Genomic DNA, 22,400 nt, shown 5'->3' with positions numbered 1-22,400 from the left:
AGGAAACTGAGGCTCCAAGAGGCCAGATCACTTTCCCAAGGTCACAGTCAGGACCTGAGCCCAGGTCTTCCTGACTCCAGCTTGCGAGCTTAACCACTAAATCACTTCTCATTGTAGACAACTCTTTGAACCTCTACCAATGGGCAGTTGTGTGGAAGGAAATGCCACTCTCCTCCTGGCTTCTCTTGGGCAGGGGGAGTCAGCCAGCAGGGCTGCTATACCAAGAGGCACCTTCCTGCCCCTTCCTTTAGGCCCCTCAGGAGATAACCCAGGGCTGACAACCCAGGTTCTGAGCAGGCAGCTCTGCATCCCACTTGGCTTCCTTGAATCCGATGAGCAGCAGGCCCCCTGGAGAGGATGACTTTTAGGCCGCCTGCATGGGAGGTGAGTCTTAAATTAACACACCTTGCTGGGTTCTTCATCGAGAACGCTGAAGATTTACAAGAAGGCTTCGCTTTGGCCACAAGAGGGTGCCCAGCTCCTGGCCAGATCTGAGTGAAAGATGGGGGAGGTGGGGAAGAGGAGCAGGGAGGTGAATTTTGGATGCAGTTTCAAGCCAAGCTCTCTTAAACCAATTGCCTCAGCTCTTTGAGCAGGGGAGAAATGTTTCAGAACCAGATTAAGTGGTTGATTCCATTCAGCTGGTGCCAAGCTAGGAGCTAGAGGCTGAGGAATCCAACAGGGAAAACCATAGGGTTTCTGCCCTCAGGGAGCTCCCAGTCCATGGTGGAAAACAGAGAAGGCAATGTGATAAGAGCCAGGGTCTTCATTCAGATCAGTCATTTAAGAAGTGTCTAATGAGCACCTACTATGTGCAGGTCCTGTGCTAGTTGCCAAAGACAGAGAAAATCGACAGTCTAGAGTCATTGCCCTTAAAGAACTCACAGGCCTCTTGGGAGACAGATACTAAAAGAACAAATATGGAAAAATAGCAAAGTGCAGCCATAGATATAGATGTAGCTACAGATATAGATGGAGTCCTGGTGGCATAGTGGTTAAGAGCTTGGCTGCTAATCAAAAAGTCAGAAGTTCAAATCCACCAGCTGCTCCTTGGAATCCCTATGGGGTAGTTCTACTCTGTCCTATAGGGTTGCTATAAGTCAGAATCATCTTGACGGAAACAGGGTTTGTTTGTTTATAGATATAGATATATACAGAATATTTTAGGAGAACCAGGGAAGAACATCCAGCCCAGGCTGGGAGGGAGAGAAGAGTATCAGGGAAGACTTCCTGGAGGAGAGGACACCAGAGCTGAGTCATAAAAGACAGAGAAGCACTAACCAGGCAAAGAAGGGGAGGGTATTCCAGGCAGCAGGGACAGCATAAACAAAGGGTTGGGGGTGAGAAACGGTGCGGCATATGTGGCTGGAGCAGGGAAGCGTAGGGTTCACAAGGCCAGATTAAGGGGCAGGGAGCTTGGGTGCCAAGATAAGGAGATCAGGTCTTACGTAGCACATGATGGAGGAGCAGGTTCTAAGAGAATAAGGTGAAGAAAATGATAAATAGCTCAGTAGGGTAGGAGAGAGTGTCACAGACATGGTAAGACGAACTGGGTGATGGAGTACGTGTAGGAGTTTGCCAGGCAGAAGGAGACAGACAGTGGAGACATTTTGTAAAGAGCAGTTTTGCTGGTCCTTTGAGATCTGTCCATGGTTCCTTGCCCCTCCTTCTCCCCCTATAACGGTATTCTTCTCTTTAGTCACTCCAAGTGAGAGGGCTCAGGGTTAGAGAGAAAAAGGACAAGTGGAAAGGACCATGTGGAGTGATTGGTAGGTCATCCTGGAGAAAGGCCCCAGAGAAGAGGTGAGTGGAGCTAAAGTGAAGATTCTGGCTCAGTTTTTAGCCACTCTGGTACCTCTGGCCTGGGCATACGCAGAATCAAGGTCCACAGGACAGCTGGCATCAGGGTGGACAGTGGTTTGAGGTCAAATTGAGCTGGAGTGTCTTCTGTGAAGTGGCGGTAGAGAGATGGGCCCTTGAGTCATACTAAAAAAAAAAAAACCAAACCTGTTGCCATCGAGTCAGTTCTGACTCATAGAGACCCTATAGGACAGAGCTGAACTGCCCCATAGGGTTTCCAAGGAATGGCTAATGGATTCAAACTGCCAACCTTTTTTTGGTTAGCAGTCAGGCTCTTAATCACTGCACCACCAGGGCTCTTTGTCCAAATGCTGGCACCCCTCCTGCGAGTCCCTTACCTTCTCAGTGCTGCAGTATCCTCATCAGTAGAACAAGAACAACAAAAACAAGGTCATTGCCGTCAAGTCAATTCCAACTCACAGCAACTCTATAGGGCACAGTAGAACTGCCCCATAGGGTTTCTAAGGCTGTAATCCTTATGGAAGCAGACTGCCACATCTTTCTCCCTTGGAGCGGCTGGTGGGTTCCAACTACGGACCTTCTAGTTGGCAGCCGAGCGCTTTAACCACTGCACCACTAAGGCTCCTCTCATAGTAGAGAGACGACAATCATGGCACTTCCCTTGTGAGGTTACTGGACGCTTAAATAAGATAATACCTAAAAAGCACTTGATATACTACCTGAGATATGCTCAGCAGTCCAATTAGAGTAGCAGTATTATGCTGCTCCTGGTATTGTTATTCATACTCTGATTGATCCTTTTGTTTGGTAAACTGAAAATTAAAAAAAAAAAAATGAATATCTGTGTTTTATGCTTATAATTTCATAGATGCATTTCCTTAGTTTCAAATCAAAGCTTAATAATCAGCAAGTTGGATTCCTTCATCCTATGGTGTGTCTTCCTCAGCCCTTTGGCAGTGTGAGGAATCCTTCTGGAAAGTCAACAATCCCACCTTCTAATGATTTGTTTGCAAGGAAGATGGCTGGAAGAAAAATGAGTAATTGCAAGAGCATACTGAAAACCCTGGTATTTTTATTTCAGTGTTGGCCTGTGGCTGATTGCTGAGCCCTTGCCTTCTTGCCCAGTTTTTCCCACAAGTGTATCTGCTGTAGGCAGAAGGCAAATGCTGACCCCGCTAGGCAGGGGCAGAGCTGGTGCACGGAGTTGAGATCAGAGGGCCACCTTCTGTCTGCCCTTGAATGGTTTCAGAGCCACCCCAGACCAAAGGATATGAGCTAAGGGGTCTAGGGATGGCCTCCTCTTTTGCCCTCTTCCCATTTGCCATTTAAAGATCATTCGACAAATGTTTACATTCCTTGCTGTGTGTGAGTCATTTTGCTAGGCACAGGGTGTACAAAGAGTCATATCCAATCTCTTGGGTCTTGAAGAGTCCGTAAGAATAGGACTGTTCATAACTTCACCACTTTGTTTTAGCTGCGAAACTCTTTCTTATAAAGGAGTATCAGATTGAATCCCATTATATAATAACAACAGCAACTCATGTTTATACTTTGTGCTGGGCCCTGTATTAAGTAATTTATGTGGATTATTTCATTTAATCCTCCCTACAACCCTATGAAGAAGGACTGTTTTGTAGATGAGAGAGCTGAGGCTTGGAGAAGTTGAACTGACTCACCCAACCTCATACAACAGTGGGTGGCAAGGTCAGCACTTGAATCTGGAGAGTCTGGCCCCAGAATCATGCCATTAATCATCATATGCAAACCACCCCCTCAAGCAATGTGGCCATGGTAGGAGGAGGGATAAAGGATAGGGGCACCCAGAACCCCTTCTGTATGTTACTCCCCCTCTGCATTACTCCCCCTTATGCTGAGAGATGGCCCTTGAAGCATCCCAACCAATCCAGCCTACAGCTTTGGGGAGCACCCTTCCCTCCTCAACCCTAAGGCAGGTACCATCTGGTAGAGATCAGACCAAGGACAAACAGACCCTGGGTGAACTCTGAAGGAGGTACCTAGCACCAGAAGCCCTGACGAGGAGGTTTCCAGAAGGGGTTCTAGGAACCTGCTGAAGGCTTGGTTTCTCTCCTTACATCTCTTGAAAGTCAGCAGGTTTAGTTTCTGCAGAAACAAGTTTGATGTTTTTATATGGATAGAAGGCAGCGAATTTGGGAAATATAAACACATAGGGGGTGCATGCCACCTTGACACAGATCTGGGTTCACTTGAGAAGGTCAACCCATGTTTTCATCTGTCAATCTTGCTCAGTGTGTGTATCAAACTGTCGAGCCAGGGTCCAAGGTTGCCAAGAAAGACACGACTCATACACAGGCATGGGGTGGAACAACGCTTTACTCACATAGAGAAGAAACAGAACAAGGTCATCTTCAATACTGGGCATGGCCAGTGGGTCACTCCCTGCGGCAATCGACACAGGGATGATGGTCTTCATGCACCCATTTTGTGCTGCAGAAGAGGGACCCTGTCCCACCTCGGCCCCCATCAGAAAAAGATACAGAAATGGAACTGTCCAGGTGCCATATGACACACATGCAGAAGCAGTAAATAGACTGTGTACCCAGAACATGGAAGGGGTTTGCCTGAGAAAGAAAAAGGAAAGTGGGACAGAAGGAGTCTCAGTTCCCAGTCTCCATTATCAGGGAGCGTTCCTAGACCAAAGCTTCTGATTAGACAGTGCAGGTGGGCACTGGAAGACCACGTGATCATCTGCTTTCTCACTTTCCCAGCACCATCAAACAGCCAAAGGCTAAAGGACAGTGGCCATGGGTTGGGGGCTTGGGGCCCTGGACCTCAGTATGTGCAAGCAGAAGTGGAGGGTTGGAGCTAGAAGCTGAACTTGACTCTGGCTTTCTAGAGCTTCTCTAATAACTTGTATTTGCTTGCGTTTCTTTTTTTTACATGGTGGGAAACACCCCCTTGCCCAGCCCTTTTCTCTACACGCTTGTGTCAGCGCCAGAGTGCTGGTGGGGCCCTTCTACTTTCTCCCTGTGGATCTTGGATTGCTTGTGGGGGACCCCCAAAAAAATAGATATATTTCCGTCTCCTCTTTTTCTCTCCTCTTCAGAGCCAAGAAGAAGAGCAAACCCTTGAACCTCAAGATCCACAGCAGCGTGGGCAGCTGTGAGAACATCCCCTCCCAGCAACGCTCACCCCTCCTGTCCGAGCGCTCCCTCCGCTCCTTCTTTGTGGGACACCCAACTTTCCTGCCCTCCACCCCTCCCGTCCACAGCGAGGCCAACTTCTCTGCAAGTAAGTCACCCTGGGGGCTGGCTGCACTGGGTGGGGCCACTGCACCTCACCACCTCCCCTCTGCGGGCACCTGGTTCTCCAGGCGGGTGCACCCTCTCTTTTCCTCCTCTCATGGCTCCTGAAACGCTCACTGAACAGGCTCATGTGTCCTTTGCCTGGGTGCCTCCCTTCTGCACTGCTCACACCCCTTTGGGTGCTTTTGAAAAGGACATATGTAATTGGTGCTTGGGAGGTTGACGGGCTGTTGTCATTTGTGCCAAGTTCCTGCTCTTTCTCCTGCAGGTGTTGCAGGATGGCAGAAGGAAGCAGACATGCAGGGCGGGAGAGGAAACATAAGCCTTTTCTCTCCCCTCTCTCTGCTGCTTCTCAGCCACCCTGCTCACAACCAGGATTTTTCTTGGCCACTGTGGAGAAGGCATCGATGATTAAATTTTGTATTTTTTTTTCCACTCAGGTCAACACGTATAACCTTTACATCTCCAAGATGCATTTGGGTTCAAACTGGGCCAAGCGAGGCCTGGGGTGGTTTACATTTTGCTCTGATGAATTTCTGCTGGAGACATAGCGATTATTACCCAGAGCGGAAATGGAACTTTCTCGTGATGGAGGGGTGAGGTCTCAGAAGGCGTTTAATCTTCTCTGCCCTGAGGCCCGTTTTGCTGAACAGGCACAGACGTGGTCAGAGGGGAGCCCCCTGAAAAAAGCCCGACTAATTGGCCAGCTAAGACAACAACTTTTATTGATTGGGAGCTCAGGAAGAGGAGGGCATGCTGGAGTGAGGAGGAAATGATCCTGGCCTTCAGTACACCCACATGCTGTCCATGCTGTGTTGCTGGTTTGATAAATGACAAGTAACATTTACTGAGTACTTTTTTTTTTTAGTATATACTAGGAGTCCTGGGTAGGGCAAACAGTTAATACACTTGGCTGCTAACTGAAAGATTGGAGGTTTGAGTCCACTCAGATGTACCTCGGAAGAAAGTCCTGGCAATCTACTTCTAAAAACTCAGCCATTAAAAATGCTGCAGAGCACAATTCTGTGATGACAGACATGGGATTGCCATGAACCAGAATCAACTTGGCAGCAACTGGTCGTTTTTGTTGGGTGTCATCAGATGGGTTCCAACTCATGGCAACCCCTTGTGACAGAGTAGAACTGCCGCATAGGATTTTTTTGGCTATAATCTTTATGGAAACATTTTGTCAGCTCTTTCTCCGTGGAGCCACTGGGTGGGTTTGAACTGCTAACCTTTTGGTTAACAGATGAACACTTAACCATCGCACCACCAGGGCTCCTTGGAGGCAGCTAGTGGTATAGACTAATCACCGGCATTGATGATCTCATTTAGTTCTTGCAACAATCAATTGTGAAGATGGATTATTCCCACTGTACAGTTGAGGAAACCGAGACTCGGAGATGTTAAGGAACTTGCCCAAAGTCACACAACTACCGAAGAGCTGATTGGAGATTGGAATCCATCTCTTTCTGACTCCTCAGTATATAAGCTTAACCATCATATGTGATTTGATAACTATGATACCTCAAACACCCAGCAGGACACCTTTCTCTAAATGTGAGGTTTTATTCTTTAGATAAGGGTTTTTAACTTTTTAAAAATTTTTTAGGGAAGGTCATGGACACTTTGAGAATTTGATCAAATCTATTAACTCTCTCCTTGGAAGAATGCACATGTAACATCCAGCATATGTGTCCAGGCTGTTGGGTTCAGAGTTCTGCCTTAACAAAGTTGGATGTTTAGGCTGGGGTGGAATGGTGAACTTGGCTTAGAGTCCACAATGTATATCATGCATCTTCTGTAGGGATCCGTGGAGGGCCTGGGACCAGAACAGACCCATGTGGATGTCAGTTAGGAGAAGGTCCAGAGACTGGCTTGTCTCCGCGGCCAGGTTGTGCAGGCCGCAAACCAAGCAAGCTAAAATAGCACCCGAGACAGACATGTCAACACCAGAAAGCCAATTTATTAATTTGTCAAGAGAAATCACTGTCAGATGGGCCAGATATGTTCCATGCAGTCGGACCTGCACGGTATCAGAGAGTGGCTTGATGAGCATGGATGAGGAAAAGGTTTGATGACATAGCCAATGTGTAATGGCAGCAGGGTGAGGCAGATGTCATGGCTGGGAACGCAGGCCTTGGAGGCAGACACCCGGGCTTAAATCCCAGCTGTGCTACCTCTGAGCCGTGTGCCTGACCTTGAGCAAGTCAAGAGCCTTTTGGAGCCCCAGTGTCCTCATGTGTAAAAAGAGGATAACCGTAGACCCACCTCATAGGGTGATTGTGAGGATTAGACAAGCTCATTCATGTCAAGTCCTGTGCACAGTGCCTGGCACACAGCAAGTGCTTAATAAAAGGTAGCTTTTCTCCTTTCCTGACTTGGAACTTTTCCCACCACATCAAACTGCCTTCAATTTCTGTTATTTGTTAGGATCAAAGGAAATGAGACTGGTCTGTGGGGTGTCAGCTCTTATTTGGGTTACACTCTCATTCTACCACTGAGATTCAAATGCTGTCTCTTCCTTTTCCTGGAGATCAGAGGGCATGGCATTATGATGTTGATTATAATGTTTATTAGCTCCTTTTCCCTAGTAGCATCTACATCCTCTGGCACCGTGATTAATTTTTGGGCTGCTGCGTTCACCCACCACCACAAGGACCCAAGAGTGCTTGGAATTTACATTGGCGCTGTGCCAGCTAGCTGCCTCCAGCAGCCATTTGTCCTCAGGCATCACCGTTTCATGAGTGAACATCAGCACGGCCACCCCTGAGTGTTTGACCACTGCTGTGTACTTTCATCTTGGCCAAACTAGAAACATCTTTAGCCTGTGTAAAAAAAAAAAAAAACAACACAGATTTGCACATTTGAGCCCCTGCCAAAGAGTTTTGTGTGGATTCTGAATTAAAAGCGATGCCGGTGCCAAGAGGCCCCAGAAGCACAATTGCCCCTTTGGATGGTCCTGATCCTTATATGCAAAGGGGTTGCCCTCTGATCCCCCAGAAATGAAAATGACAGCATTTGAGAGTCAGTAGGAGAATAAGTATGTAACCCAAGTATCTGAAACCCCATGGACCAGTCCCTACTTTCTTTGATTCTAACAAATAAAAGAAATAGAGGCAGTGTGACGTGGTAGACAGGCCCCAGATCAGGGAAGGAAAAGCTCTCTGTTGGGATCTCAGTGCTACCACCAGTTGCCTGTCCAACCTTGGTCTCTGCCTGGTACACCAGCTGCATTGTCACAGTTAACCCCACTACGTTGTGTGAGGCAGGCATTATCCCCATTTTACAGATCAAGAAACTGAGACTCAGAAATGGCAATGCTCTCGCCCGTGTGACAGATTCATTTCTAGCCTGCATTCTATTTCTTTGGTGCTGCAAGCTCCTTTCCTTGATCTGTGCCTCAGTTTCCCCAATTTACGATTGGAAACTTAGATTCTCTTAGAGCTTAGAATCTCTGTGATTCTAAAGATTACCCACTGAGCTTTCCTTGGGCAAATCTTTTGACTCACTCAGAAGGCTGCTTTTGGAGACCCTGGGTAGGTTGTTGGGGGGACACAGCTGCCAGGTCCTGGTTCCTCCTTGCTTGTCCCATTCCTCTGCCACTGTGAGTTTCAGAAGAGGACTTCCTGCCTTTGGACCTCAGTGCTGGCCTTTCTTGTGCTGACCCAGGCAAGGGAGCCCCTCGGGCAGCCTTCCTGCCAGGCTCACTCTGTCTGCCCATTTGTCACTGTCAGCTCTGGCTCTCCCCTCACTGAGATGGGTGGTGATACGCCATCTTGTCAGCCTCCCACAGTAATACTTGGAGACAGCATCAGGCAGAGTAGAGTGGCCGAGCCTGGGAATCTCAGGGTGCCCAGCCACCTCGCATAGGTTGCGAGAAGCACTCCACCTCCCTGGGGCTTGCCCTGCTTCCCTGGGCTGGAGGCAAGGAGGAAGCAGAGGGAGGAGAGTGGCTGGATCCTCATCTTACAGAGAAACCTGGCTCCAAATCTTAGCCAGCCCTTGAGTTCAGAGCCTCACTTGGTTATGGACAAAAACCAAGATATCAGACTGTTTTCTTCCGAATGGAAGATGTCAGCACCTCCATTCCATGCGTTAATGAACCTGCTTCCCAGAAAAAAAGAGAACAGCAGACTCATTTCTCTCTCTTTGCTGTATTTACTCCGCATTGCTTTGAGTACGGCATGTTACTCCCTGCCCCACCCAGGCCCAACAAGCTGTGAGTCTGTCTCTGACCCCAGCTGACCTCAGTCTGGCTGCTTCTAAGTCCCTGATAAAAACAGTTCTTCAGGATGAAAAACATGTCACCTAGATGGAAGGAGTATTCATCATCATTCATTACCGGCTGGTGGAAGTGATTTCAGGTTTATAGCAACTAAGCGGTTGCTGACATAGCTATGTCATTGGACAAATCACTTAACGTCCCAAGTCTGTTTTCTGCCTGGCCAGGCTGTAGTGAGGACTAAAGGAGGAACGCCTGAAAGCTTCCAGCACAGGGGCCGTGCTTGGAGCACCAAGTCTCGGTAAACGGTAACTTTGGGGAGCTGTTGTTGTATGTTACGTGATGGAATAGCTTATAACAATGATGATAATAATTTGCACTTATTTACAAAAGGATGGTAAAAAACTGGCATTTATTATATGCTGACAATGTTCCAGGCATTGTACAAAGCAATTTACTTTTATTATTTTATATAAGCTTTGCAATACTGTGTAAGTTAGATACTACTGAAAAAAAAAAAAAAAAAACAGTTGTCATTGGGTCAACCCCAACTTACGGCAGCCCCGTGTGTGTCAGAGTAGAACTCGGCTTCATACTTCATAGGGTTTTTGATGGCTGACTTTTCAGAGGTAGATTGCCAGGCCTTTCTTCTGAGGTGCCTCTGGGTGAACCTGAACGTTCAACCAGTAGCCGAGTACGTTAACTGTACATTAACTCTGCTATTATCCCCGTTTTCCAGATGAGGAAACTGGGGCTTAGAGAGTTTAAGTAACTGGCCTAAGATGGAGTTTGCCTTCATTCCAAATCTACCTGTTCACAGTGTTTTGGTATGAAATCACAATGCCGTTTTCATTGAAACAAGGTCATTGAGAAAGGAACTTAAGTTGCTCGAGTTTCTTCCCCTGTGTGCTTGCCTAGTTAGGGGATTGTGTGGTGGGTGATATGGTGGCTCCAAGGATGCTTCTCACTAGTCAGCCGGCTGTACCCACTCAGGGAACAGCACCCTTGCTGGCTAACCAGTTGCTACCCCGCCCGGACTCTGTCGTTGCTAATTGAGGGAGTCATAGTCCCAGGTGGTAGCATTTCCTGGGGGCACCAGGCAGCTGCTGAAAGAATGAGCTGCAGCCAGCTCCTGCATTGTCACTTGACTGGATACCATGGGTAGAAGGTGAGGAGTGACAGGATAGTTTTACCACCTGCAGCTCCTTGGGTGTTATTATTAGCTGCCTGTGGGGGTCGAGCACTTCAGGACAGCTGTTACCGAGGGGAATAAGTGACGGATGGTTCCAGAACCTCCCCGTCTTGGTCCTGATGGCACCAGCTGGAGTTGCCTATGGGGCCCTGGTCTTGTGGAATACGGTTCTTCCCACTCTGTGGTGTCTTGAAAGACGGCATGCCCTCTCCCCATCTCTTGTCCAGGCACCTCCTGTTCTGTCTCTTGGAGACAGGCGAGAGACCCTTGACCCTCGCCTGAGAGCTCGGCCTCGTGCATACCTTGTGGCTGAGTCAGAAGCCTGATTTGTCGGGGGAGGCAGCAGGTAGCAATAAAAACTGATGAAGCTGAACTTCGTACTCCCAAGAAACCAGCCACCGGAAGGGCTATAAAGAGACTCCAGGATGGGGGTGATTATATAATGGGGTTTAATGAGGCTTGAGGCCAAGGTTCATTACTCCCCGAAAGATGGAGAAGAGAACTTGAGAGAAGTTTGCTGCCTGAACCACCATCTCCTCTCAGAATCAGGAGAGATTTTGTGACGTTCGTGTCTGACCCAACTCAGTGGTAGCAATTCCAAGGGGAAAACATATATATAGTTGTTCTCGTGTGCCATCCAGTCCATTCCAACTGACAGCGACCCTGTGTGACAGAATAGAACTGCCCCATAGGGTTTCCTAGGCTGTAATCTTAATGGAAGCAGATCACCAGGTCTTTTCTCCCACAGAGCCTCTGTTGAGTTCGAACTGCTGACGTTTCAGTTAGCAGTTGAGTGCTTAACCATTGAGCCACCAGGGCTCCTCATATACCATTTAGGGTCTTTTTTTTTTTTAAAGGACTATTCTCCCCAAGAATGAAGTGCTGATGTTGGTGCTGGTATCATTCCGCACCCCTCTCCAGCAGACACAGGAGATGTCCGCCTGACATGTTTGCAGCCCTTAGTAGCTCAGGTCCCTACAGGTCCCCAACATTCACTGACCACTTGTCAGGCAGGCCTGCATCTAGATGCTTTGCAGGCATTATAAAGATACACTTGGCAAACAAATAACAGGACACAGAAAGGTTCATAATTAAAAACATTGGTCCCTGGCACCATCTCACCCCTGCCCTACTTCCCAAAGGCAGCAGCTTTTAACTCTTTGTGTATCTGGTTCTTTTGGAGGTTGCCCCTGCAATTCCAACCCAAACCCACTGCCGACGAGTTGATTCTAACTCATCGTGGCCTAAACCAGGGGTTCACAGTGTGTGAGCTGCACCGACCGCAGCAACATCACCTAGGACCTTATTAGACTTACAGATTCTCACGCCCACCCCAGTCCTACGGAATCGGAAGCTCTGGAGGATGGCCCAGTGATCTGGGTTTTCATAAGCCCTCCGGGGATTCTGCAGGCTGACATTTGAGAATCACTGGTTTTTGCAACCGTTTTCTTCAACTTTCTGTTTTGAAATAATTCTAAACCCACAGAGAAGTTGGAGGAATACTACGAGGAATGCCTGTATCCCCTTTTTAGTCAGATTCACCAGGTTGTTTTGTGTGTGTGTGTGTGTGTGTGTGCGCGCGCGTGAAAATATACACAGGAGAACATGCACCCATTCAACAATTTCTGCATATGCACCATTTCCCTGCGTTTCCTCCCTGTGTTTCCTCCGCCTCTGTCTCGGCCTCTTTTATTTTTGTGACCCATTTGAGACTAAAAAAAAGTTGCATTTTATCTTACATAACCACGGCACAGTTACCAAAATCAGTAGATTTAACATGGAATCAATACTTTTATCTAATCACTTTCTGATTTAGTCAGTTGTCCCAATAGTGTGCTGAGTGGCATCCTGCCCCCTCCTTACTCCCCCCACCCCCCGCCCAGGGGCAGAATCCAGCGGAAGACTACGCTGTCCATTGAGTTGTCCTGGTTCTTTAGCCCCCTTCCATGTAGAATGGCTTTTCTCCCTTTCTTTGTCATTTGTGAGTTTGACCCTTTTATAGACCGTCCCTCGATCTGGGTTTGTCTGATGTTTCCTTGTGGTTAGATTCAGGTTCTGCAGCTTTGGGAGGACGTCTACAGAAATGGTGTTTGTCCTTCTTAGTGCGTCACATCTGGAGGCACATTGTGTCATTTGGCCCTTGATGATGTTAGTTTTGAGCACTTGCTTAGTTAAGGTGTTGTGCCGTTCCTCTGGACAACAGTATGTTAACTATATTCCCATAACTGTTTTTTTGTAATTAGTAAGTATCTTTGGGAGAGATTCTTTGAGACGATGTAAATATCTCTTTCTTCATCAAATTCTCCCCCAACCCTGCCATGATGTAGCATCCGCTGATGAGTCTTTGGAGCCGTGGTGGCGCAGTGGTTAAGAACTTGGCTGCTAATCAAAAGGTCAGCAGTTCAAATCCACCAGCTGCTCCTTCGACACCCTGTGGGGCAGTTCTACTGTGTCCTGTAGGGTCACTACGAGTTGGAATCAACTTGATGGCAATAGTTTTGGTTTGACGAGTCTTTGGTTGAATTAATTATTTTAAGATGGTAACCAAACGATGATTTTTTTAACTCCATCATTGCTTCTATATGTATTAGTCAGCCTTGTATTGATTTTCTTTTCTCTTAGTTTATTTACTTATCTATTTATTATCAGTTTGGACTCATTTTATTCAAGAGTTATAATCCATGACTGCTGTGATAGTTAATTTTATGTGTCAACTTGGCAAAGCTGTGGTGCCCAGTTGTTTGGTCAAACACTAGTCTAGTTGCTGCTATAAAGTAATTCTGTGTGATTAACTCAGTTGGCCTCAAGTAAAGCAGATTACCCTCCATAATGTGGGTGGGCCTCACCCAATCAGTTGAAGATCTTAAGAGTAAAAAGAGTTTCCCTAGAGTGTGTTTTGCCTCCAGACCATAAATAGACATTTTGTCAGGATTCTCTTATTCTTCATTCTTCTTGCTTCCTAACCTATGGACTTAGGACTTGCCAGCCCCCGACAATTGCATGAGTCAATTCCGTGAAGTAAATTTCTCTGTCTCTCTTTCTTCCAATGTTACCTTATATACTATCTGAAATAGGTTGGATTCTCAGGTGCCTATAGGGTCCTAAGAATTAACGTAAATGAGTGAGCTGATGGTTTGAGGAAGCAAATAGAGACGTCAGGACCGTGTAGAACTAGGAGGGGGGCACCCATCCAAAAGGGCAGCTGCCAGCCAGCTCCAGAGGGGTGACCACATGGGAAGGTAGGCCTGGAGCTGCCAGACCTTTGGAATTAAAAAAAAAAATTTTATTGTGCTTTAAGTGAAAGTTTACAAATCAAGTCAGTCTCTCACACAAAAACTTATATACACCTTGCTACATACTCCCAATTGCTCTCCCCATAATGAGACAGCCCACTCCCTCCCTCTACTCTCTCTTTTCGTGTCCATTTTGCCAACTTCTAACCCCCTCGACCCTTTCATCTCCCCTCCAGGGAGGAGATGCCAACCTGATCCAAGAAGCTCACTCCTCACCAGCATCCCTGTCCAACCTATCGTCCAGTCCAATCCCTGTCTAAAGAGTTGGCTTTGGGAAATGGTTCCTGTCCAGGGCCAACAGAAGCAGACCTTTGGAATTTTAAGAAGTCAGAGATCCTGACTTTTAGATGAAATATCCCAATTTAAAAATATTAGCCACCAATGATGAATCTTGTAACATGGCATAAGCCAGCATTAAATAGACCTCACAGGTTTGTGGGTTGTGTTTAATCCTGGGGCTCCCAACTTTTAACCTCTGTTCTGTAATCATGGATGTCAGAGCTGGAAGGGGTCTTAGAAATCACTGAGTCCAAACCCTCAGTCTGTAGAAGGGGATGCTGAGACCAGACAGTGGAAGGGACCTGCTAAAGGTTGCCAGGCTGCAACTCAGGTCTGCTCATGACCAACCAGTGGCTCTTTCCATTATACCAAGGTGGCTGCCAAACAGTAGCCTCTGCAGCTATTTATTTAAAGGGCTCATCAGAGAGTTTATGGAACTACCAAGGAAGGCAAGAGTGCCTTCCTTTAAAAGGTGACATGTGTTGCGTGTATGGAGGGTGGTCAGATGTGTGGCTGTGAGGTGTACATGGGCATGGGTGAGTGGGTGTGTTCTACGCCCTGTCACTTCCGGATTTTTTTTTTTTTAATCAACTTTCCTGTCTCTTGTCTGCCTGCACCTTTTGCAATTCCTACCTTAGTACAAACAGTTGGGGCTCAGCATGCAATAGAAAACCTCCGACCTTTTGTTATGATTGCTCCCACCAGGATCTGTGGCAGTAAAAATTGGTTGGTAAGTGGTTGGCGTTCAGAGCCGAGGGGGTCATTCGTGCCTCTCAGAGTGAGTCCTGATCCTTGGTCATGGTGCACACTGTCAGCGTGGGCAGCGCTGTTCCCTCTCATCAGCACCTGGGTTTGATTGTGACTGCCTTTGTCCCCATAATCCCTGAGGTGAGGATTTCTTGGACTTCAACTGATTTTATATCATGAAGTAACGCTGTTACAGAACCATACCATTTACCCCAGGCTTTCCTATTCCTTATCTATGCTCCCACATCCCCATTCCACAGATGAGGGAACTGATATTCCCAGAGGGCAAATCCCTGGCTGGACCAAGCTAAGGTTATATGTCCAACTCTAAACCAATCACTGGGGCCAGGGAACTGGGCGGCATGCTGACTTAGCCCAAGGTCGTGCTGCTTACCTCTGGGCTGAGAAATTGGGACTTTGCCTAAAGAAGGGAGAATGAATCCTGGGGAGGTTGGCAACCAGTGTCCATTAGGGTAAACCCAGTGCTGTCAAGTCGATTCCGACTCATAGCGACCCTATAGGACAGAGTAGAACTGCCCCATAGAGTTTCCAAGGAGCGCCTGGCGGATTTGAACTGCCGACCCTTTGGTTAGCACCTGTAGCACTTAACCACTACACCACCAGAGTTTCCCCCATCCATTAGGATAGAGATGAATAATGTGGGCGCCTTTCCTCAGGGGCTTTGAGAGCCATTCCCTGGGCCAAATTCGTTCATGATTCAAATTAGCGGGGCCAGGTCTCCATCGTACAGAAAACCGTTTCAATTCTCCAAGTGTCTCCTTTGGGCTGTGTTTCTCAGTAATCCCTAGCAAGGAGTCTCCTTACTGTCCCCATCCTCTGACTGCCCTTGGGGGTTCCTAGAAGGACACAGCCTGCAAGGGAAGATGACCCCATCATGCCAGGTTTAAACTCAGCCCCACACCGAAGGTGAACCCATAGCATCCTGATTAAGGTGCAGAGTTTAGAATCGGGCAAGCTGGCTTTTGCAGTCTTATCTCTGCCATTTGTTACCTAAAATCTCTGAGTCTCTGTTTTCCTTATCTCTATAATGGGCACAGTATCCCTTCCTTGTAGAGTGGTGAAGAGGATGAAATGAAAGGATGCTTGAGCGTCATGGGCACACTCACAGGAAGGGCTACCCAAGTGTTAAGGTTGTCAGTATTATTCTACTGTTTGGGCTTAGGCCAGCTTTGATTGTCATTGATTTTTGCTGGACATCACCACCCCCCACCCCTCTGCCCAGTACTTGAATGGAGCAATTAATATTGATTGAATTCCTAACATGTAAAGTATGATACTGGGGATCATGGAGGAGACAAAGAAATGTATGCTACAGCCCTGACCTCAGAGAACTTGCAGTCTAGTTAGTTAGAAACCACTTAGAGGTTTGGAGGTCTGGGCTCTCCTCCAGTGCTGCTCCCCGAGGCTTCCTGATCCTTGTTAGCTTACTCAGCATTTCAAAGCCCTGGTTTCTTTATCTGATACATGGGCACGTCAGTGATACCCACCAGCCTCCTAGGACTGTTGATCCTTGTGGTGTAAGGTCACCATTGGACAACTAGAAACCATTCAGATATACAGTCCCCCACAGGACAGTCCCCCACAGGACAGTCCCCCACAGGACAGTCCCCCACAACAAAGACTTGTCCAACCGCAAAGGTCAGTAGTACCGAGGTGGAGAAAATCTGATCTCATCAAGTTGAAGACACACAGACTCTTACGTCTGGGAGATCTACTCTCAGGAGTATCTCCTGAATCGGTTTTTTCGACACTTTCCTGATAAAAATTAAGAAGGGCACTTGTATTAGGGACTAAACCTCAGGCATGTCCCTCCAGAGGCTGATTCAGGAGGCTCAGGGTGTTGTTGTGGTTGTTGTTAGGTGCCATCAAGTCGGTTCCGACTCATAGCGACCCTACGCACAACAGAACGAAACACTGCCCGGTCCTGCGCCATCCTTACAATCGTTGTTATGCTTGAGCTCATTGTTGCAGCCACTGTGTCAGTCCACCTCGTTGAGGGTCTTCCTCTTTTCCGCTGACCCTGTACTCTGCCAAGCGTGGTGTCCTTCTCCAGGGACTGATCCCTCCTGACAACACGTCCAAAGTATGTAAGATGCAGTGTCGCCATTCTTGCCTCTAAGGAGCATTCTGGTCGCACTTCTTCCAACACAGATTTGTTCATTCTTTTGGCAGTCCATGGTATATTCAATATTCTTCGCCAACACCACAATTCAAAGGCGTCAACTCGTCTTCAGTCTTCCTTATTCATTGTCCAGCTTTCTCATGCATATGTGATGCTTCCGGCATCACAGCAGCACACAAGCCCCCACAGTATGACAAACTGACAGACAAGTGGGGGAGCATGAACCTATTTGATGAGTGTCTCCCTTTCTGTGTACTTGAGATCCCTCAAGTAAGGGTTTCAGGAAGTCCTTCATTATTGGCTCTCAGCAGGTGATGAAGCAGGAAGGAACCTTCTTGCTTGGTGGTTCCCAGCCTTGGTTGCACATTCGAATCACCTGGGAGCTTTAAAAGTGCTGATGGCCAGGCTGCACCCCAGTCCAGTGACACCAGTTCTCCTGGAGGGTGGAGCCCAGGCATTGGTACTTTTCAAAGCTTCATGAGTGATTCCAGTGTTTGGCCAAGGTCAGGAACCACTGATCCAGCCGGAGTACTGGGCATTTTCAGAAGCTCCCTAGTGGCGTAGTGGTCAAGAGCTACAGCTGCTAACCAAAAGGTCAGCAGTTTGAATCCACCCTGTAGGGCAGTTCTACCCTGTCTAATAGGGTCACTGCGAGTCGAAATCAACTTGACGATAGTGGATTTTTTTGGTCCAAGGGAGGGGAAGCAGAGGTCTCGTAGGGTTTTCCAAACACCTGCTACTTCAGCGTTGGTGCTGTGAACATTCTCTTCTTGTCTCAAACCCTAGAAAGAAATAGAAGGCAGGCCCTGGACCATGATGCATTCCCATGTGATTTACATGTACTGGGACCATGATTTACATGTACTGGTGGTACAGTGGTTAAAGTCCTTGGCTGTGAACCAAGAGGTCAGCGGCTCAAACCCACCGGCCGCTCCGTGGAAGAACAATGTGGCAGTCTGCTTCCGTAAGGATTTACAGCCTTGGAAACCGTATGGGGTAGTTCTACTCTGTCCTACAGGGTTGCTGTGAGTCGGAATTGACTGAACAGCTGTGGGTGGGTGGTGGTGGGGCCATCGTTGCCCTGTGAGTCTCCTGCTTACTGTTTACACTGATATTTGAAGGAGAAATAAGGTTAGCCAGATATGGAGGGGGATGGAAGGGCGTTCAAGGCAGAAGGAGCAGCCTGCGCTGAAAGAGTTTGGCAGGTTCCAGAAACAGGAGGTCTGTCTGGGCAGCAGGGAAGAGAGGAATGGAGGTGAGACTGGAAAAAGGAGTGGAACCCAGAGCCACAGGGCCTAGCTCGTATCTGGGGTTTAATCCCAGTACCCAAGGGTGGCTTTCAAGCCTCGGGCTCAGGACTGCCCGCCTGTGCCTTTTTCTACACTTCCCTTCAAGGCAACTTCTGCTGCCCTGAAGGCCGTGTCTGTAGAGGGTACGTCTGCAGCCCTGAATTATGCGAGGACGATGCTAATGACTCAGTCTCTCAGTGACTGTATAATAGGTTTGGGAGGAAGCTGGGTGCTTTTTGGGAAAATGACATGAGCTCTTCTCAGCTGTGAAATTGCTCATCGATCAATACGTTCAAGTGATCAACTGGCAGATGGCCCCCTAGTGACCATAAAGAGTTAAATGCTGCTTCCCGAAATGCCCCACTAGCTCTCTGGACGGCCATTTGCTGTGGAGGGGAGTCTGGACAGGCAGCCCACCAAGGGCTCTTGGCAGAAGAGGGGTGGGAGGGAGCCAATTAGACACAGCTGTGCCGCTCAACCTCAGCCTCATCCATCAATACTGCTTGCAACACTATGGCTCTTTGGGTTGAAACATTTATTTATCCAATTAAATAAGCTTCCTCAGAAACCCCCTTTACTTCCTTTTGTCTGATTTCATGGTAAACTAGGTGAGGTGTTTCTTGGTTCAGAAGGGACACCAGTCAGTTGCATAGGTTGGGCTGAGTATTGAACGGATTCGAAACCCCCAAGACTAAGTCTCTGCCTTTTCTCACTGTGCAGTGTTGGGCAGGCTAGTCAACCTCTCTGAGACTTGGTTTCCCCATTTAGAAAGTGTGGATTCTTCCTCCCCCACAGGCACATATGATAAAGATTAAACTCAAGAATGGATTGCAAAGTGGCTTATAAACTAAAGAGTGTTGCGTCCTTGGGTGGAGCTGTCCAAGAAAGTTCCTGGGCCAGGCTGGTAGAGATTGGAATAAAGGCCCCCACCCATCTGTTTGGGGTTTTTGCTAGGAAACGTCCCTTGATTTTACTGGTAACGACTGATAAGACTGAATAGCATGTTCCTTCCACCCCTCAGCTGGCTACCCACCAGGGCGTATGCCTGCTTCCCCCCTCAATGCTGTTTTGGTTGTTCTTCTCACTGGTTTTCCTTTTCTGTAAAATATTTTTAAAAAATCTTACAAATAAAAAACAGTATTTTTATATACGTGGTTTTTTGGGTATATATGTATACTTATAAAACCCATTGCTGTCGAGTCAATTCTGACTCATAGCATTCATAGCATGTGTATATCTGTTGCCATCAAGTCAATTCCAACTCATAGTGACCCTATAGGTCAGAGTAGAACTGCCCTACAGGGTTTCCATGGAACGACTGGTGGATTCGAACTGCCGACCCTTTAGTTAGCAACCAGGCTCTTTAACCACTGTGCCACCAAGGTTCCATATATGTACACACACACACACATACATATGTGTGTGTATGTTGTATATGTTTCTATTCTGTGTACACTTAAAAGAATAACACAATACAGTCGCAGGACTAGGGTGAGGCAAGTGAGGGATTCATGTTGGGTGTAAAATTTAAGGGGATGCCAAAAAACTCAAGTATTGAGATGAAAACATTTCAATGTAATATATTTAAAAAATCAAGTGGGCAGATTATAACCTTTGGGCCAGTCACCTGTTTTTTTGCAAATAAAGTTTTACTCCAACTGGAGCCAGGATTACAGAGTGGCGAGTGTCATATACAGACAGGATGAAACCTGTCTTTTTTTTTCTTTTTTAATAAAAGTTTGATATTTTGGTCATCATGGATTTTTTTGTGTTAATTTTTGTTTTTAAAAATATTGCATTATTTTCATTGTGTTGACTGGGTTTTTTTTTTTATTGTGCTTTAGGTGAATGTTTACAGCTCATGTTAATTTCTCATAAAAAATGTATGTGCATATTGTTTTGTGACATTAGTTGCAATCCCCACTATGTGACAGTGCACTCCCCTTTCCCACCCCAGGTTTCCCACGTCCCTCCAGCCAGCTCCTGTTGCTTCCTGCCTTCTCATCCTGCCTCCGGACAGGAGCTGCCCATTTGGTCTCAAGAGTCTGACTGAACTAAGAAGTACACTCCTTGGGCATATTAGTTTTTGTTTTATAGTCCTGTCTAATCTCTGTCTGAACAGTGGGCTCTGCGAATGGTTTCAGCTCTGGGTTCACAGAGCGTCCGGGGCCATAGTTTCAGGGTTTTCTCCACTGACTGAGTTCTTGGATGCTCCCTTAAATTTTGGGCCTCGGGCTGGTTAGTGCCCCTGATGAAATGAATCCCTGTGTACTCACCACTGAACTTGAACTTGAGAAACAGGACATCACAAACTCCTGGAAGCCCTTCGTTTGCATCTCCTGATAGCATTTCCTTCCTCTCCCCACAGACAACATCATCCTGAATTTTGTTTTATTATGTCTTGCTTTTCTCTGTGGGCTATCTCACGTGTGTATAGTTTTGCATGTTTTTGAACTTCATCAAATGGAGCCATACTTTATGGATCGTGCAGCTTTTTTCACTGAATAGTTTGTTGTTATTCTGTTTTTGAGATTTGTTCATGTCTATGCAGATAATTATAGTCATTTTATGCAGTGACATGCTCTGTTTCACCAACTCTTAAGGTACACTCCCCCCCCACACACACATATTTTAATATCTTGGAAATTGACTTGTAAATTGCAATTCATATCCCCACACCATCGCTGTCTGCCTGGCAGAGTCAGGCTATAGCTGACATTGCTGCTGTCCAGAGAACGTGGATATAGCTCTTCATATTGTTGTCACTTGAATGGTATCGTGTGCACTGTTGGTCTTACATAAGTTCAGTTTAATTGGCATTTAAAAGGTCTTCGGCAATATTACACTATGACTTGGCATTGAAACAAAACAGTTATTGCCTATGCCAAAAGAAGTGGTGATAGAGCGGCATGAAAATGGTGAAATATGTCTAAATAAATCTAAAAGAGCATTTTAAGTAACACCGAAGTAAAAATTTTAAGTACAAGAAAGCACTGTGTCATAGCTTAATGGACAGCCCTTTTTCCTTCTTTAAAAAAAAAAACCCAAACCCAAACCCATTGCTGTCGAGTTGATTCTGACTTACAGTGACCCTATAGGACAGAGTAGAATTGCCCCATAGGGTTTCCAAGGCTGTAATCTTTACAGAAGAAGACTGTCACATCTTTCTCCCACCGAGTGGCTGGTGGGTTCAAATTGCCAACCTTCGGTTAGCAGCCGAGCACTTAACCGCTGCACCACCAGGGCACCTTCTTTTCTTTCTTAGTGGTTCATAAATTAACGATGCACCTTAGAGTCTAGCACCTGAGGAATATGAAATATGGCAATGTTCAACTGTAGGAATAGGTCACTGTTAATTTATGTGTTCCTCTGTTGCTGGACATTTGGATTCTTTCCTGTGTTTTAACTCTGAAGTGTTCCTGGACAGTCTCCTGGTGCACTGGAGCAAGAGCCTTCAAAGATGGAGTTACCCAAACTTCTCAGGTGATACCAGTCACCAGGGCACTTGTTCAGAGATTCTAATTGCTGGATCCTGACTTGAACCTCTGGAATCAGCCTCTTGAGGGAGATGCCTGGGATTTAGTCCCTGATACAAGTGCCCTTCTTAATTTTTATCAGTAAAATATTGGAAAGGTGGAACCAGGACATACTCCTGAGAGTAGATCTGTCCGATCTAAGAGTCTGCAGGTTTTCAACTTGATGAGATCAGAGTTTCTCAGCCTCGGTGCTGTTCACACTTGGGGCCGGACAGTTCTTTGTTGTGGAGGACTGTTCTGTGCATTGTAGGATGTTTAGCAGCATCCCTAGTCTCTACTTTTTAGATACCAGTGGCACCTTCCCAAGTTGTGACAACCAAATGTCCTCTGGGGGTAAAATTGCCCTCAGTTGAGAACCATTGGACTAGATGATGTATAATTGGTTTCCAAAATGCTTGCATCAATTTATACATTTACCGGTAATGTACAATCCCATTGCTCCAAACCCTTGCCAACTTGTAGCCAGATTGCTTAACCTTTTTCAATTTGGAGAGAGTAAAACAATGATTCAGCTTCCATTTCCCTGAATGCCAATGAGATTGAGGGGCTTTTCATGAGGTTCTTGGCCTCTCGTGCTTCCTCCTCTGCAAA

At 46.8% G+C, this 22,400-nt stretch overlaps 1 protein-coding gene across 1 annotated transcript in view; it reads left to right on the top strand.

The window, feature by feature from the left end:
* KSR2 (kinase suppressor of ras 2) overlaps positions 1-22,400 on the top strand; it is a 404,388-nt gene that overhangs the window by 229,126 nt on the left and 152,862 nt on the right. The window contains exon 5 of the mRNA XM_049865565.1: positions 4,907-5,091. Within this exon, the coding sequence (XP_049721522.1) occupies positions 4,907-5,091 (185 nt within the window). The remainder of the gene's footprint in view (positions 1-4,906; positions 5,092-22,400) is intronic.

This window comes from Elephas maximus, chromosome 22 (genome assembly GCF_024166365.1).
Source record: "Elephas maximus indicus isolate mEleMax1 chromosome 22, mEleMax1 primary haplotype, whole genome shotgun sequence".
Lineage (NCBI taxonomy): Eukaryota > Metazoa > Chordata > Mammalia > Proboscidea > Elephantidae > Elephas > Elephas maximus.
This window is presented reverse-complemented; position numbering and strand designations above follow the sequence as displayed.